General features: G+C 40.7%; 1 protein-coding gene across 1 annotated transcript; it reads left to right on the plus strand.

Moving 5' to 3' along the window:
- Positions 1 to 2,942: 2,942 nt before the first annotated feature.
- Positions 2,943 to 14,519, plus strand: cndp2 (carnosine dipeptidase 2). Its single transcript, XM_080836385.1, has 12 exons — positions 2,943 to 3,032; positions 3,418 to 3,532; positions 3,679 to 3,822; positions 3,968 to 4,130; positions 4,668 to 4,756; positions 5,640 to 5,840; positions 6,135 to 6,219; positions 6,563 to 6,723; positions 6,979 to 7,143; positions 13,339 to 13,480; positions 13,710 to 13,857; positions 14,299 to 14,519. Exons 2-12 carry the CDS (start codon positions 3,473 to 3,475, stop codon positions 14,363 to 14,365), a joined length of 1,425 nt encoding a protein of 474 aa, XP_080692511.1. The 5' UTR covers positions 2,943 to 3,032; positions 3,418 to 3,472; the 3' UTR covers positions 14,366 to 14,519.
- The last annotated feature ends 2,702 nt before the right edge of the window (positions 14,520 to 17,221 follow it).

Raw genomic sequence — 17,221 nt, forward strand, 5'->3', positions numbered from 1 at the left:
GTTTGATCCATGAATTGGAAAACCTTGACCATGAAACGACGTGTGTGGCGATTCTGTGGTAGATCACTCATGTGAAGAATTGAGGTGGAGCCAGAATCCAAGGCATTAGGGCACCTGAAAGACACAGCAGAGAATGGCATTCTAAATCTTGATGCACAAATGTATGCCATTTGAAGGCCACCATTAGTATTATAAAAACACAGCTCACCCTTCGTGGAGGAGAACCAGAGCACTTCTAGCAGAACGAGGGTATGCCAGACAGTAATGCACCAGGAGCACAGCGGCAGGCTTGGGGGCAAAGACGCGAATTTCAAGATACACCGGCTTTCCCAGCAAGAGACCCAAAGGTTGGTGGTAGTGTGGCAAAAACTTAGAAAAGGTTCTATCTACAGGGCGAGAGAGAGGCCATTTTACAAAACAAATACAAATGAATAAGCAAGTGCAGAACAATTAAAGGAATGAACTAGACGAGCCTTCAGCAATTCGTAGCTGTACACCATACAAGCCCTCCGAAGTGACAGTAGATGGAAGACTAGGACTCATCACAAGAAACCCAGCACTGGCAAGAGTCATCTGGTGAGGCTGAGGATTTTTAGGATAACGACATTCCACCATGATCCTGTGCAAATATGACCAAAAGTGACAAAATCATACCCAGTGGTCCATGACAAAAAAAAAGTTATAGATACCTATTTCAAAGAATACTTGTTATACGATCTAGTATTAAGAGGACATATTTGGACAGCACAACAACCAAATCTGGACATAGGGTGAGTCAATATACAAAGAGACAAACCGGACAGGATTGTCCCTGCTGATAATTCCATATTTCAGTTTGAATGCCCTTATGACAGTTTGCACTTCAGCCAGGTACACACGAGTCTCCCCAATTTCCTAGTTTGAGAGAAGAGGGTAAAAATAAATAAGCCCTAAGCTGTAAGCAGGTTACAGCCAAGCTAATATTGAGTGCAACATTCATCTCCTCAGCAAAACATCGTTAGCACTTACATACATTCGGGTTCCACACTCAGTGACTGGAAACTTGAAAAGGGCAAAGTTGCTGTTGGCAACCACGGGTTTGCAACTAGAATCACCAGCAATTACTAGAGAAGTAGGACTCACTGGTACACTGAACGAATCGCGGCTGATTGCAAAAACAAAGTGTTTGTCCAACGTGCACTCTGAAGAGGAGAGGGATAGATTAGACTCCAAAGATGATCTGTACAAAAGTAAGTACTAAAAATGTCTGGGCAAAGATGTTACCATTAATAGGATAGTAGCATTTAGAAGTCCCAGGGTCCACACAGCAGCCCTTCACTCGACACTCAGAGGCAGATATTCCAGAGGAACACTCAATCTGCTTCTCTTTTGGAATACTGCAGCCTGGGAAAAAAAAAAAAAAAAAAAAGTAAACCTTGCATCCATCCCCTCAAATCACTGTGGCCTAATGCATTTAGCACAATATGTTAAGAACTTGGTAAAGGTCAACCAATTTTGAACGCGTCTATGACATTTGTTTTCATTGCCAAAACAAACTTGCAGTTCCAAAGTGTAATTCACGAAGGAGCAGAGTGCAGCTCATATGAGGGTGACTATAGTGTCAGAGCGCTCAAGCAAAGGAATGCACGTATTCAGTCATACAAACCTCCAGGCAATGGAATAGGTATTGGAGTGGGTTTGGTCATGGGAGGAACGGTAGTGCTTGCACACTTGCTGGTAGGCTTTTCAGGAGGGCTATCAGACTGTGGCCTTGATAAGTTTAAATACTGATGAGAAGGACAGGACACAGTATTGACTTCGACTCTGCCGTCATCTGTGACATACATCAGCCTGATGGTATGACGATTTTTCTGTTTAGAAGAAACAACTCATTAGGGCATTTTTGGCCACTGCAGTAACTCGAAAAATTCACACACACACACACACACACACACACACACACACACACACACACACACACACACACACACACACACACACACAAATATGGAAATCTGACCTCCATTGTCACATGACAGCCTGTAAAATTGACACTAAGGGTGTTCTTTTCTTGTGTCTTTGCCAGCGTATACCCACATAACTTGGAGTTTTCGAGTACAGACTCTGTATAACTTGAGCCTTTCAAAAAGGAAAAAGAAGGTCACATGTGCATTTTTAAAACAGATCAACCAGACTGATGGCACATACAGCCTACCAATAGCCTTGGGTAATAAACACTTACCTAGCATCCTAATCGCATTGAGTGGACCAGCGGGAAGCATCACCTTCATGGCGTTGTCTGAACACTCTAAAGGCAATTCCTGGGTATTTGTAGCCAGCATCTTGAACTCCCTCTCCAAACTGGAATCACCATCGTCAATTTCTGATGACTTAACGATAGCTTTGCCAATGGTATAAGCATCCTTGCTCTGGACAAACGAAAAGGAGTCAGGCTCCCCTCTCGACATTTCGTCCAGCTGACTGCTAAGGTCTAACGCTTGTGTATGAGCTAACCCCACAACTAACCAAACTAACACAAACATAGCTGCAAGATGATAAGTGCAGTCAACTGTAAAACAAAATAAATAAAAACTTCCTAAACTGCATGCTTTGCCGTCGTTTTTCTTTAAAATTTATAGGCAAAAATCCCCCCAAACTCTTCATTCAATAATTCGTTTCTCTTCCATTGAGAACACCTGTAGAGAAGAGGCTGGAAGCAATCAGGCAAAAACGATTTCATTTTAAGGGGGAAAGCTTCAAGAGTCTAATTGACCACTCTAACAAACCACACACACGGACACTGTTGTTAAATAAAATAAAATAAAATAAAAATGTAAATGTTGCAAATCTAAGCAACTTATTTGATGTAACTTGAATAAACTGTCCATTAAAACAAGAATCTGATTGGATTCCGAAACTGACGTCACGCACAGGATAGTGACGAACCGGAAAAGGTTCTCACATGCTGTCTTCTGAAAACACAAGACTTTGCAGACTGACTTTGCAGAATTAATCGCACTGTGGCTAATGATCTTTCGTGTGATATCCCCAAGGTAATATTTTAGATGAAGACGTATGCACCTTGACTTTTTTATTTTCAAGTAGCATTTATGGTAGACCTAGTCCTAACTGCACCCTTGCCAACACTAATTCCAGATTGTACTTCCCGTTGAGTATCGAAGTTAGATCTGGCGACTTGTTAAGTGGATGAATCTGTTAAAAGAGCACGGTGTGCCGCAAAGTTAACAGTAGGATTTATCAGGGAAGATAGACTTAAAGAGATAATCTAAAAGGACTGGTTTATATGATCGTAATCCTATCACCGCAATCAATATTATTTCATTACCAAGTAGTACCTGTATACAGATGATGTTATCAGCGTAAACGAAAAGGTGGAGCCTCTGTTGTGATAATCTAGTAATAGGCTGTATTTCACAGGCAAAAGTTCAGTTCGAGTCCAGGTACTCCGGTTTAAGGGTGAAAGTAAGAAACGATGGCTTCTCTTCCAGCACTTTTTAAGTACGTGGACGAACACCAAGAGTTGTACATTGAGGTAAGACATTACTTTTTTTTGTCGATGAAGAAACCAAATGGGTTTGTTTGTTGTTATCAATGCAGTTTGAATGCCAATGACATGACATTGACATTTACAATTATATTCAATTGCAAGTGGACTTAACCATTTGTCTGCCTCAAAAGCGTTTGGCAGAATGGGTAGCAGTGCAGAGTGTTTCTGCATGGCCAGAGAAACGTGGAGAGATAAAAAAGATGATGGAGATGGCAGGGAAAGACATCGAGAAACTTGGCGGAACAGTGGAGCTGGTTGACATTGGCAAACAGAAGGTAAATGCCCGGATGCTATTTAGATTTTTATGTCCAATTGTTTGCAAGCACTTTCATTTAAGGTGCGTTAATATGCATGCAAATATGTGTTTAGGAACTGCAGTTTAATATGGGCACATAATACACACATTGCATTTTTGTATAGTTGGCGGATGGACAGGAGATCCCACTTCCTCCCATCATTTTGGGTCGCCTCGGTTCAGACCCGGGCAAGAAGACTGTGTGCATCTATGGTCACCTTGACGTCCAGCCTGCAAACCTCGACGATGGCTGGGACACAGAACCTTTCAAGCTGGTGGAGAAAGATGGTAGGTGGATTCACTTGATCAGGTGTCAGACTAGGCCTACAAAGCAATACAAAGGTGACTGCTTACTTTGCAATTGTGGTGAGATGACTTCAATGACTCATTACTTTTTGCCTGAGTGAAGACTTTTTTTCAGCCACATGACGTGTCAGTTGATCTAAGTCATGCTTGCTGAGCCTACCGCAAGTACTCACTTCCCCTTGGTAATAGGAACTTGAAACTTGAGCAAAATCCCTTATGTGGATATCAATACTAAACCAAGGATTTGTAATATTCCTGTCTCCTACATATATATATTGTGTGCTGTGACAAAAGTGAATTCTGAAGATGCTTTCAGTGACCTATTGGAAGAGTAATGGAACTTTGTGTCATAAATAGAACGCCACTGTTGACCAGGCTTTATAGGTGTGCCCTGGATTACATATTTGTCAGCTTTCGTGCACTACCTTGGTTTGAACAGATTGAACATTTACTGCCCTGATTACTTGGTTACTGAAGTTTCCGCATGTTGCTTTTGTCACATTTCTAAAATCACCATAGGGAAGCTGTATGGAAGAGGCTCCACAGATGACAAGGGACCTGTCCTGGCCTGGTTCAACTGCATTGAGGCCTTTCAGAAGACTCAGCAAGTATTGCATGCCGTCAATAAATCCAATTACACCAGAATGTACACCCTTTGTATCGTTGTAAACAGTGGCATTTGTCACATAACAATATTTCATCTGTAAAGAACACCTTAGGGACACAAAGATCAGTTTTTCTTTTTAAGTGTGGAAAATTTTCTAATGGCACCATTCATTGATTTTCTACTTGTAAATCCAACATTTGCAAGGATCACACCAATGTTTTGGGCGCTGATGAAATATACTGTCCATAAGACTAAAGCAAATCTAATCAGCTGTGCAAGTTATAATCAGTTCAAGCAAATCTAATCAGCCATGCAATGTTAAGATTAATATTACCCAGCTCGTTGCAGGGAGAAATAATATTGGTGTGTGCAACCATTAATGCTGTGCTATGCAGTTTTTATGTTGCCACCTTGTTCTTTAACCAAAACATGATGCCACCTTAAAATTGTCAGATTGCAAGAAGAGCACTCCTTTTACTCTGCCTGCTCAAAGGTCTTCCCTTCTTGTGTAATGGCTCTGCTCCATCCTGGTTTCCACATTCCTTCCCCCTTTCATATCTTGGGCCAGAGGTTCTATTTGAAATGTTTTGAAATTTGAAATACCACCTTAAAGTACAAATGCTATCTTTGTTTTTAATCTGCAGTCTTGTAGGCGTTATTCTGCTGATAACTGCTATGCTTTTCCAAATGAGCCAAAAGTGGGGACAAATTTACATTTAAAGCAGCATAACGGATAAATTGCTAATCGCTAACGAGAACTTAACCTTCATTGACAGTGTTTACTTAATGCCCTTAAATAAGTTTCTGTACAGCTTTTTTCACCACTTCCACCAGACCCTTTAACTTTGTTTCAATCTTTTTTTCTCTCCTTTTTTTCCAAACAGGAGCTTCCAATCAATATTAAGTTCTGTTTTGAGGGGATGGAAGAGTCTGGCTCTGAGGGTCTAGACGATCTAATCTTTTCCCGGAAGGACTCTTTCTTGAAGGATGTAGATTATGTTTGCATCTCGGACAACTACTGGCTGGGCAAGACCAAGCCCTGCATCACCTATGGCTTGCGTGGCATCTGCTATTTCTTCATTGAGGTGAGTAACAATCCCTTTCTTATGACAGGAATTCCACATAGATTAATTGCAATTCACTGGGAGAAAGGGTTGACTTCTTTAGTTTGCCATGTTGTTTCTGTGTGCTTACCTCCACCATGACCTTCAGTCCAAACTGTGATTCATAAACTGCTTCACTTTAAAGTCCTACTTGTTGTGTTGTTAACAGCTGTTATACTGAGCAGAATCAAATGTGTCTTAAAGCCAGTGGTTAACTTGAACCTATTATTTCCCACGGATATTATGTTGTTTTGAATAATGCTGTTTGTTCCACAGTTGGCGGGCTGTGATAAAGACCTGCACTCTGGCGTTTTTGGCGGCTCAGTGCATGAAGCCATGACCGACCTGATTTCCCTGATGGGTGAGTGCACTGTGTGAAGGAAGTCCCTCATAAATCACAGGCTCTTTATTCACGCACACCTAAGTATGACTGTTGAGAACTAATCATCATCATCAAGTCATCATCGGAGGATGAAGCACAATACTAAGTGATAAGCTTTTCTTAGTTTTTCTCACCTGTATCTGTTATCACTAAACAGACACACTTGAGGAATATCTTTGTGTGTGTGTGAAAGATATAGGACAATAAAAACATGAACTGTAAAGTATGCAAAATAGCAATGTCAGCAGTGATTAAGACGTAATGTTTGTTAATTATTTTTGTAAATTTCTGTTTGATTGTATGCTGGCCAAATTTTAATAAGGCTCTCTGGTGGACAAGAAGGGAAAGATTCTGGTGCCTGGGATATACGAGGCTGTAGCTCCGCTCACCGAGGAGGAGAAGAACCTGTATGAGAAAATTGAATTTGACATGGAGGAGTATTGTAAGGATGTTGGGGCCAGCAAACTACTGCACAACACCAAGGTATGCTCACGTGTGAATGTAGTACATTTAATGTACTTGGATTGCCCATGGATATTGCACCTCCACCACCTTTAATGTAACCTTTACCAGCTGACAGACAGCCATAAAGGCAGACATTATTTAGTCACCACTGATTTGAAAAACTCATGCTGTTAAGATGAACATGGCTTCATTTCTGTGTCTTTCCTGTGAGCATTTTAGTGTTTTGTCTCTCTGTTGGAAACTGACTTAGTTTGACCTGTATTTGGTGTAAAGGAACAAATCCTGATGCATCGGTGGAGATACCCATCTCTGTCTCTTCACGGCATTGAGGGGGCTTTCTCCGACGGTGGGGCCAAGACTGTCATCCCACGGAAGGTCATCGGCAAGTTCTCCATCCGCCTCGTCCCTGACATGGATCCAAATGTGGTGGAGAAGCTGGTAAAATTTGTTGTTCTCCTCTATTTTAGCTGATCTTTATTATTATATTATATTGAAGTACAATTTAGTTTTTGTCTCCCTAATCAGAAAACATGTAGCCGTGGTTGACAAGTACTGTTACGTACTGGCTCAAGGCACGAACACAAAGGGGAGGCCACGCAGAATTTATATAATAATATTGATATAAGTTATTTATTTAAGGTTTACAAATATATAAGTATCTAGTAATTATAAGCAAAACGTGTGGTTAATGTCAGTGTTGTGAAATAGAAAAAAAAGATGTAATGTAAAGTCAGTACAAGGTTAAAGCAAAACAAACGACGCCGACGACAATCCACAATCCAATCCAATACAACGAACTCCACAATCCAAATCTTTATCCAATACGCAAATGCAGGTAACCCAAAAGCTCTCTCGACTGCCTGCTGATCAGGGGCCGTATTCACAAAGAATCTTAGGGCTAAAAGTAGCTCATAAGTGGCGAATTTAGGAGGAACTCCTAAAAATAATGGGCGTGTCAGTCTTAAATGTAGGACTCCTAATTTTTTTTACTAAGAGCAATTCACAAAATATTTTATCCCTAAAAGTAGCACCTAAGTCTAGGACAGCTTAAAACTCCTCATGAGGACTCCTAAATCACTAAGACCTATTCACAAAAAATCGTAAGATGGCTGCAGCCGACTTGGAATTGATAAAAGACATTGCTTAAACCGTGAAGGTATTAATATTGTCGTAGAATTAGCGCGGGATGCAATGACGCCTTTAAAGAACGATGTGTCCCGGGGTAAAATGTTTGGAAACATAAAAATAGCCTATTTGGCTTCGCGGAAAACGCAAATGACGACACTGGGAATCATCAGTCAGCCGTTTAATTCATCAAACTATCAACGCACTGTAGACCCCACATCATCCAACAGTTTATCCAGTTGCCTTTGGACAATCGCCAATTACACAAGATCAAAGTAAATTCCATGGCGATCGCAGGAATGTCCAGTGACGGAACACACATTACAATAATTCGTCCACCGTGGCCTGGATGTACCGATGACTCGTGCATTTCAACGGAGAGCGGTCGCAGGTTTTTGAGAACTTACCAGCTGGATGCCGCTGGGGTGACAGTGGCTATTGGTCCTGGGACCAGTAGGCTTTCGCCTAGGCTATGGTTCACGTTCGTTTCGCTTTGATCAATTAAGATTGGAGGGCTTGAAGGGCCGTATGTGCTGATATTTGAAGTGGTCAAGGGCTGGAAATATAATAGCCTAACAGTTTGCTGGGTGCTTTAATTATTACTGCCTTGATTACATGCAATTGCTATATTATATATTGATCGCTTTCAATTGATCTTATCGTGCAAAGTGTCATTCCCGTTGGATGCACAAACTTGTCATCATGCGTGTGCATTCTGCTAACTGCACTGTCCATAACTATTTAATATGACTTAATTTGAAGCCTAGGTTATTCTCTTATTTTCAGTTGATATAGTGGGATTGTTAGAGGGACGTCACGAATGAGTTTTTAATGAGAGAGCCTGTCAACAACCAATCACCGTCCTCACCCCTTCTAAACTCGTGCATGAGAATCGACGTCATCCATAGCAACGGAGTTTTTATCTTAAGCCTAGGAGTTGGTATTATCCTTAGTATGAGTAGGTCTCAGAGCCGTTGTGAATCACTTTTAAGAAATTACTCCTACGTAAAAGGTTTTAGCGCGAGTTAGGAGCACTCCTAGTTGTAAGATAAAGGCTTTGTGAATACGGCCCCAGGTCTTTTGTAGCCCATTCAATCAGCAACACCTGATTCCCATCACCTGCAACAGCTGTCTCCAATCACCTGAAACAGAGAAGACGGAACAGGCATGCACATAATACAGGGCGTGGCCTAGACCCGCCAGGGTCGTAACAGTACATTGTACTTAGTTTTAACTAGTTACACGAGTAAATCCAACCTTAACACTAAGTGAAGTTCACTGTGAAGTAAGCGGCAATATTTTCCCCAAATTATGGATTTTGAAAGTCAGTATGTTATTGAGTAGCTATACTGCAAGAGGACAATCCACAACAGCATTTCCCCTCTACAAATAGCGTGCCCAGGTTTCAAGTCCGAAGGAGCATTGTGGTATGAGCTTCATTGACATGAATATTAAAACTAGAAAATGCATTTCCTAAAGGAAATACCAGTTCATGAAATGCAAAAGTTAAGAAAGGAAGAAGAAAAGAAAGAAGAGTCAAAGAAGGAAATAAGAAAGGAAAGAAGAGTGGAAGAAGGAAAGAAGAGTGAAGAAAGGAGAGAAGAGTGGAAGAAGGAAAGAAGAAAAGAAAGAAGAGTGAAAAAAGGAAAGAAGAGTGGAAGAAGGAACGAAGAAAAGAAAGAAGAGTGAAATAATGAAAGAAGAAAGGAAAGAAGGGTGAAGGAAGGAAAGAAGAGTGGAAGAAGGAAAGAAGAAAAGAAAGAAGAGTGAAAGAAGGAAAGAAGAAAGGAAAGAAGAGTGAAAGAAGGAAAGAAGAGTGAAGAAAGGAAAGAAGAGTGAAGAAAGGAGAGAAGAGTGGAAGAAGGAAAGAAGAAAAGAAAGAAGAGTAAAATAATGATAGAAGAAAGGAAAGAAGAGTGGAAGAAGGAAAGGAGAAAAGAAAGAAGAGTGAAAGAAGGACAGAAGAAAGGAAAGAAGAGTGAAGAAAGGAAAGAAAAGTGGAATTAGGAAAGAAGAGTGGATGAAGGAAAAAAGAAAGGCAAGAAGAGTGGAAGAAGGAAAGAAAAATGGAAGAGAAAAGAAGAAAGGAAAGAAGAGTGGAATAAGGAAAGAAGAGTGAACAAGAGTGGCTCTGGATGAAGAGATAAAGAGAGAGTGAAAATATTGAAAAAAGGAGACAAAAATGGAGTGAAGAAGAGAGATTGAGTGTGAGAGAAAGTAGACTGAGAGGGATAAAGAGAAAGATGGAGAGAAAAAAGGAGAGAATGGAAGGTGTCTTAATAGTCCTAGTTATACAGTTGAATGGAGAGGAACAGAGAGAAAAGGAGCCTTAGAACATTGGCGCAGGTGTCACTAGGTGCGTTTCCATCCCATGTCTTAATGCGCATTATCTCTATGCGAATATTTAATCCTGGTTGGAAACGCGTGCGTTTCGCATTAACTTCCCCAATGCGCATAGAAATTCGATTCGCCAGAGGGAGGTGGATTAACTAGTTTTTCGAATTTAGTTAATGCGCTTAACGTAGATGGAAACAGTTTATTCGAGCGATTCGCGTGTATTTGTTTATGTTCGGAGTTGGACTGTAGACTACGTCCTGTTGCAGTGAGAGACAACCGTGCTGCTGTCTGCCCCGAATGTGATGTTCCTCTACTGCTTCTCAAACTGCCAGCTAATACACCACACCTCATGCAGCATATGCACCTGCTGTTACAGTGCCACTTTAAAGTATGTGAACCCCTTGACCACTTAGGAGTTTTCTGTTGTTTTACCATGATTTTTCATTTTTTTCATCACCAATTTTCCATAGAAGGAATGTCAGGTTTATGTTTATCATTTGTATGTACTTTTTTTAGAGGGAATTGTTTGAGTAGCCAAAAGACTACATGAAACATGGAATTAGTCCATTTCAAAAGTAAGTGAACCCCCAGCTGAATTTGTAAAGTCAAGCAGGTAACAGATTCAGTGAAACTTATTTGGGTGCTTAATTAGTCAATTAAGCAAACCGATCATCTGAGACATCCTTAGGGAAAGGTTTGGGCAACACAGATTAAAAGAGGGAGGAAACCAACCAAACTACTGTAGTGCCAAGGTGTACCCACACAGATCAACAATGCCGAAAGGAAACGAGATATCCGAGAACATCAGGAAGAAGGTTCTGACAGCCCATCAGTCTTGGGAAAGCTATAAGACCATCTCCAAAAGATTCCAGCTCCATCCATCCATCCAAGACAAATAATTTAGAAATGGAGGGCATTCAACATGACCGCATCTCTGCCTAGAAGTGGACGCCCATCAAGACCATCACCAAGAAGCACCAGAAGAAGAATACATCAGGTAAAAGTCAACCCACACATCACCTCTAAAGAGTTTCAGACCTCTCTGGCAGCATCTGGGGTAAATGTACATGGGTCCACAATCAGACGAAAATTGAATAGACATGACATTCATGATCGGGTTGCTAGAAGGAAGCCTCTGCTCTCAAGAAAGAACAAAACTGCCCGTTTCAACTTTGCCCGAGAGCACTTGGATAAACCAAAGGCCTTCTGGAAGTCCCTTCTTTAAACAGATGAGTCCGAGATAGAATTATTTTGTCACGATCAAAACCAACAATTTTCGTCTGATTGTAGACCCATGTACATTTACCCCAGATGCTGCCAGAGAGGTCCGAAACTCTTTAGAGGTGATGTGTGGGTTGACTTTTACCTGATTTATTCTTCTTCTGGTGCTTCTTGGTGATGGTCTTGATGGGCGTCCACTTCTAGGCAGAGATGCGGTCATGTTGAATACCCTCCATTTCAAAATTATTTGTCTTGGATGGATGGATGGAGCTGGAATCTTTTGGAGATGGTCTTATAGCTTTCCCAAGACTGATGGGCTGTCAGTACCTTCTTCCTGATGTTCTCGGATATCTCGTTTCCTCTCGGCATTGTTGATCTGTGTGGGTACACCTTGGCACTACAGTAGTTTGGTTGGTTTCCTCTCTCTTTTAATCTGTATGGCCCAAACCTTTCCCTAAGGATGTCTCAGATGATTGGTTTGCTCAATTGACTAATTATTCACCCAAATAAGTTTCACTGAATCTGTTACCTGCTTGACTTTATCAATTCAGCTGGGGGTTCACTTACTTTTGAAATGGACTAATTGGATGTTTCATGTAGTTTTTCAGCTTCTCAAACTATTTCCTCTAAACAAGTACATGCAAATGATAAACATAAACCTGACATTTCATCTATGGAAAATTGGTGATAAAAAAATAAAAAATCATGGTAAAACAACAGAAAACGCTTAAGTCCTCAAGGGGTTCACATACTTTCAAGTGGCACTGTATATACTATAGTATATCTATGTTTGCGGTGTGTTGTTTCCCCTGAACATCATCATCATTACCTAGTTTATTGTAGGCTAACTGATTAACTTGATTTACGTGCAAACTACGTGGACATGTTATCTCCCCACACGTACTTTTTTGTTGTTGTAAATTATTGTTTTTTTGTTTTGTGATCATTGATTTTATTCTATCTAACACCTGCGGACCTGGTGCGCGGTTGTTTCGGTTCGCAATCTCTTGCACCTCGCCCAGGTATGGTAACTTAATATATTTCTTTGTACTCGGATGGCAAAGCATACTGCATATAAACATCTTTGTACAGTACGTTTCGCCCACAACACGGTATTCTGCGCATGTTGCAAGTTTGTAAAGTGCAATTGCAATGCGCTCGTCGGTGGGGACAGGCTTTCGGCAGCAAATACTTTCAGGCAACACAGCAGGGCCTATCCGTTGCACAATTCTTGAAATCCTGACCTGGTCAGCCTGAAGTTTTCGACCCACAGCTGGGCAGTGAAGTGGGCCTTCACCAAATTAAAAGAATCACTAGACCGTGCTCGTTCCCAGATGTACGGACGTCTGCGGGGAACGGAATTCGCTGCTATGTGAGTGTAAAACGGTCTACGCCTTCTCCTTCTAGCAATTATATTCAAAACAACTCAAATGCTACAGCATTAAAAGTCCCGACGGCAGAGAGGAGGGCGTCCATTCAAGCATGCACAAAACTCTTCCTCCAAATTAGACTAAAGACTCGGGTGAATGGAAACGGTCGCTGATGCGCATTTGTTTTATGCGAATCGTCCGTGAATGCGAATCGTTAATGCGAACGAGCTGAATGGAAACGCACCTACTGAAGCACAGGTGCAAGCCAGTTTAATGACCCTATTATGATGTCATAATGGCCCAATGTAAGTCAATGGGAAAATTTAGATTCGTTTTTATTTAATATCTTAAAAAGTATAAAGTTTAGAAAAGTGAAAAATACATAGCATAAGTGTCCTGTACAAGACCTACGCAACAAAGTTTGAATGAAGTTTCTACGTTAAGCGGTTCGGGCTGAATTAATTGCAGAAAAAGGTGAGAAGAATAAGAAGAAGAAGAAGAAGAAGAAGAAGAAGAAGAAGAAGCCTAGGAATAACAATACAGGGCATTTCATGCACTGTAATAAATGTCACTTCCTCAGGTCCTCAGTCACCTGGAGAAGAAGTTTGCCGAACTGGAGAGCCCCAACAAGCTGAAGGCTTACATGGGTCACGGCGCTAAGGCCTGGGTGGCAGACTTCAACCATCCCCATTTCATGGCTGGCAGGAGAGCCATGAAGACTGGTATGTGCACACTCAACATTGGGGCTGCAGTACGACACATGTCTAAAGCATTTGTCATGGGACTTTTGCTGACTGGCTGTAATTGGTGTACATTTGAGGAAAACTGAGGAAGAACCTGGCAATTTGTTATGCTAGTTCTGGTTATGGAAGTAGCCACTCAGCTGTTGATTTGATCGAGTTGAGTTGTGTCTATGGGTGCTTTTTTACCTTTTCTTGCTCCTGCTAACAGTGTTTGGAGTCGAGCCTGACTTGACGAGAGAGGGTGGAAGCATCCCAGTGACCTTAACCTTCCAGGAAGCCACCGGCCGCAATGTCATGCTGCTGCCATTGGGCTCGTCAGATGATGGCGCTCACTCACAGAATGAGAAGCTCAACAGGTAACTGACACAAGTCAGACACTTTAATTTGAACTTGCTGTGGACTTTGTGAGGGTAGATTAGATTAAAAATGATAATGGAATTATATATTTGTATGCTATATAGGCTATAAATCCATTGCTGAGGCTTTAATTTGTCCTGCATGGCTGTATGACCTGCCTCACATGGCAAATAAAATGTTATGGGATCAGGGTTAACAGTCATGATTGTTGGGTCATGACCCTGACCCTTTTTAGAACTACGAATAAACTGTTCTCTATTAACCCATGCTTTTATTAACCCTGATGTTCTAAAATTCAAGTGTGCTTGAACAACCACAGCTCAAAGGCTGTTCCAGAGAAATCTCAGCCATGTTTTTGTAGTCTCAAGGTGAAGGAAAAAATGACATGGTTGAAATGAGCCAAATTTGAGTTCCTGTTTTTTTTGTCTCTCTCTTTTTAGGTCTAACTACATCCAGGGAACCAAAATGTTGGCAGCTTACTTCCATGAAGTATCTTTGCTGAAGTAACTGGACTGTTGTGTTAACTCTGGAGAACAAAACTTGAAATGGTGAACTGTGAAATACATTATCTGTAAGAGATTGTTCTCTATAACGGTTTGTGCATTTGGGAAGGTCTGAAACAGTGTATTCTCTTTGGAAAATATAATTGCATCTCATGCAAGTAATCCTCAAACGTATGTTTTTGTACTGGTGGTTACATTTGTTGGAATTGGTTATCAATAACTCTACTCTACTGTACCTGATGGGAATTCACTTTGTCTTAAAAGGGCATTTCAAATACATTCTTCTGCAATGTTTTCAGTCTGTGGAGGGCATATTCAAAAAGAAAATAATTAATGGGATGAAACTTATGAGAGTTTAAGAACTTTGTTGAATCATTGTATTTACTGGCCTCTGCTCAGGGTGGGCTTTAAACAGTTTCGCAGAATATAACTAATCTCAGAACTGTTTTAAAAGTCGTCATCCAATTTCGTCTCGGGAATGTGGACCGCCGCCGCTCTGCTATGCAGAGGACTGAGAATCGTCAGATCTAATGAGAACAGGTCTGTGTCAACGGCGTAAATCAGGCCACACCAAATCGAAACATGCACAACTAGGAGAGCACTGGCAGAGGGCATACCTCTGCCACGGCCAAACGCCCAGTCGCAATGCTACAGAAAATCAAAGAAAATTTTCGATCCGGATCGATCCGGATCTGAAAACATAACCTCCTTGGCAAGGTAATAAAAGACACCATTGCATCAGCATGTTCCCTCGGGATCATCACGTATTTGATAACAAACGATAAGTAGTTGTGTTCTATGATAGCTGTAGTCTGCTGCTGTAGTCTGCTGCTCTGGTTATCACATTTTAGGCATTCTTTAATATGTGATTTGTCTTGGGGTGCCTGTGCAGTTCAGATGTATCGGCATCGCCTTGAAAGACAAGACGTTTGTCATAAAAGGTTATCTGTTGTGCTGAAACTTTGCACCAGAAGCTCAACAGATGAGAAAAAAAGTAATTGAAAACACAAGCGCTGTTACTTCAAAATATGTTCATATCAAGTAGACGACTAATGGCTCAATGCCAATGTGTCAAAGCTCAAAGTGAATGTGTTCTTGCCAGGTGCAGGACAGGGTGAATACAAAAACCGAATGGGAAAGGAGTAAAAAAGTAGTACAATTTTACTCACTTAGTTTACCTCTTTTTCAGTAGTATTTAGTATTGGTTCTCTCTGATAGGGTTATACTTTAAGATGATGAGGATGATGTTCTGTACTGAAACAGTACAATGGTTTCATATGTCAGTTTTGGTCCCATAGGAAGAGTAATAATGATCAGGTTGGTGCTGAAATAGGGGTATAAAGGAGATAGCTATAAATTATTGATTGAGGATGATTATAATCATTGTTATGTATATAGAAGGATCGATGTCGCATCAAATTCACCCAGATTCACTTGCAATGATAAGGAGAGACTGAGGGTGTGCTAGCTTGCAAACCAATGACCGAGCCATTATTTTATGGAGGTGAAGTCTTGATGATTGTTTAACCCTGGAGGACACAAGCCTGAAAGGTGAAATAATGTGAAAATGATCATGCTCTGGTGTCTAGATGCTTCTTTAGCACACGTCTCCAGCTTTATTACATATTTCTTAAACAAACAAGCCTTTTATGAGGCATGGCATACTCAAAGCTATAACTTTGAGTGGAGGTCTGTCATGGACTCAAATGTATGTCCTCACCTCTGCATTATTCAGTTTTTAGCTGTAAAAAAAAGTATGGCATCTCCTTTCTTTTGACGCACGGTTTCACTTGTATCATCTCACTATTGACATCAGCCTATAAACAAATGAGTGTATATCATTTCAACAAGAGGTGTAGGCGGGTAGGTGATGGGAGTCGCCATTTTAATTTTGTTTTGTTGGTCTAGTCATCTGTTTGTTGATCCTACTTCCCATGTACTGAAATGTAATTTTAATGTTTTAACCCATACAGCAAACTATACTACACAGGATAAATGATTTTATATATCATTGTATAGTTCTGTAACAAAAGTCAGTTGTGGCTTTAGATGGTAGCATGCTAGGTTGAGGCTGAAATAAGAGGGTAAGTGAGGTATGAGTGATCTAATTGTAATTATATTATATTCTCCTGAGAGTAGATAGGAATCGGAATGGACAAACATGTCTTAAAAGTGTAACCCAAAGTGTTCATCTTGGCATCTGAATCCCATGTCATGTCTTGGAAATTAATCTGGCGATTCAGTTGTGTTATATAAGAGGTTCTGGTATGTTTGGCATATTTTCTTGTCTGTGTATGACCGCATTGATAAGTATAGTATTAAAACGAATCGATATTTGAATAAATAACTGCAGAATGCCTTGCAGAAGACCTAGTAGTTAAATTGCCAAATAGCTGTCTAAGTGTATATCTGACTCTTATCACAGACCTCTGGAATTTGCACACTTGGCCTCCCTTTAAGGCTTTGAGCAACTCAAGTTAATGGGTCTAAAGGTCATCTGCACTTTTCTGGAAAGGAGATTTTGATCTGGAAAATGCAGACTTGCATGTTCAGAGGAGTGTTTCATCCTTGAACTTCGGATGGTGTGTGAAGCGTTTCCAAATGAGTGCTCACTTTAGACACGCCATGTTCCTTGTATGTCAAATGTCATAGTAAGACCGTTTTAATATTAGTTATAGGAAATAGATATTTATGTTATTGTCCTTAGGCAGTTATGTGTGCGTTTATATTTGTGCTGTATTTTAAAGGAAAAATATCTTCCAGAGCAGTTAATAAGCATTGAAAAACAATTCTGTTCTGTGTCCCCTAGGTGGTGATATATAGTCACACAGTCCGATCAGTGTACATATTTTTTACAGTC

The sequence above is a fragment of the Sprattus sprattus genome, assembly GCF_963457725.1.
Source record: "Sprattus sprattus genome assembly, chromosome: 4".
Lineage (NCBI taxonomy): Eukaryota > Metazoa > Chordata > Actinopteri > Clupeiformes > Clupeidae > Sprattus > Sprattus sprattus.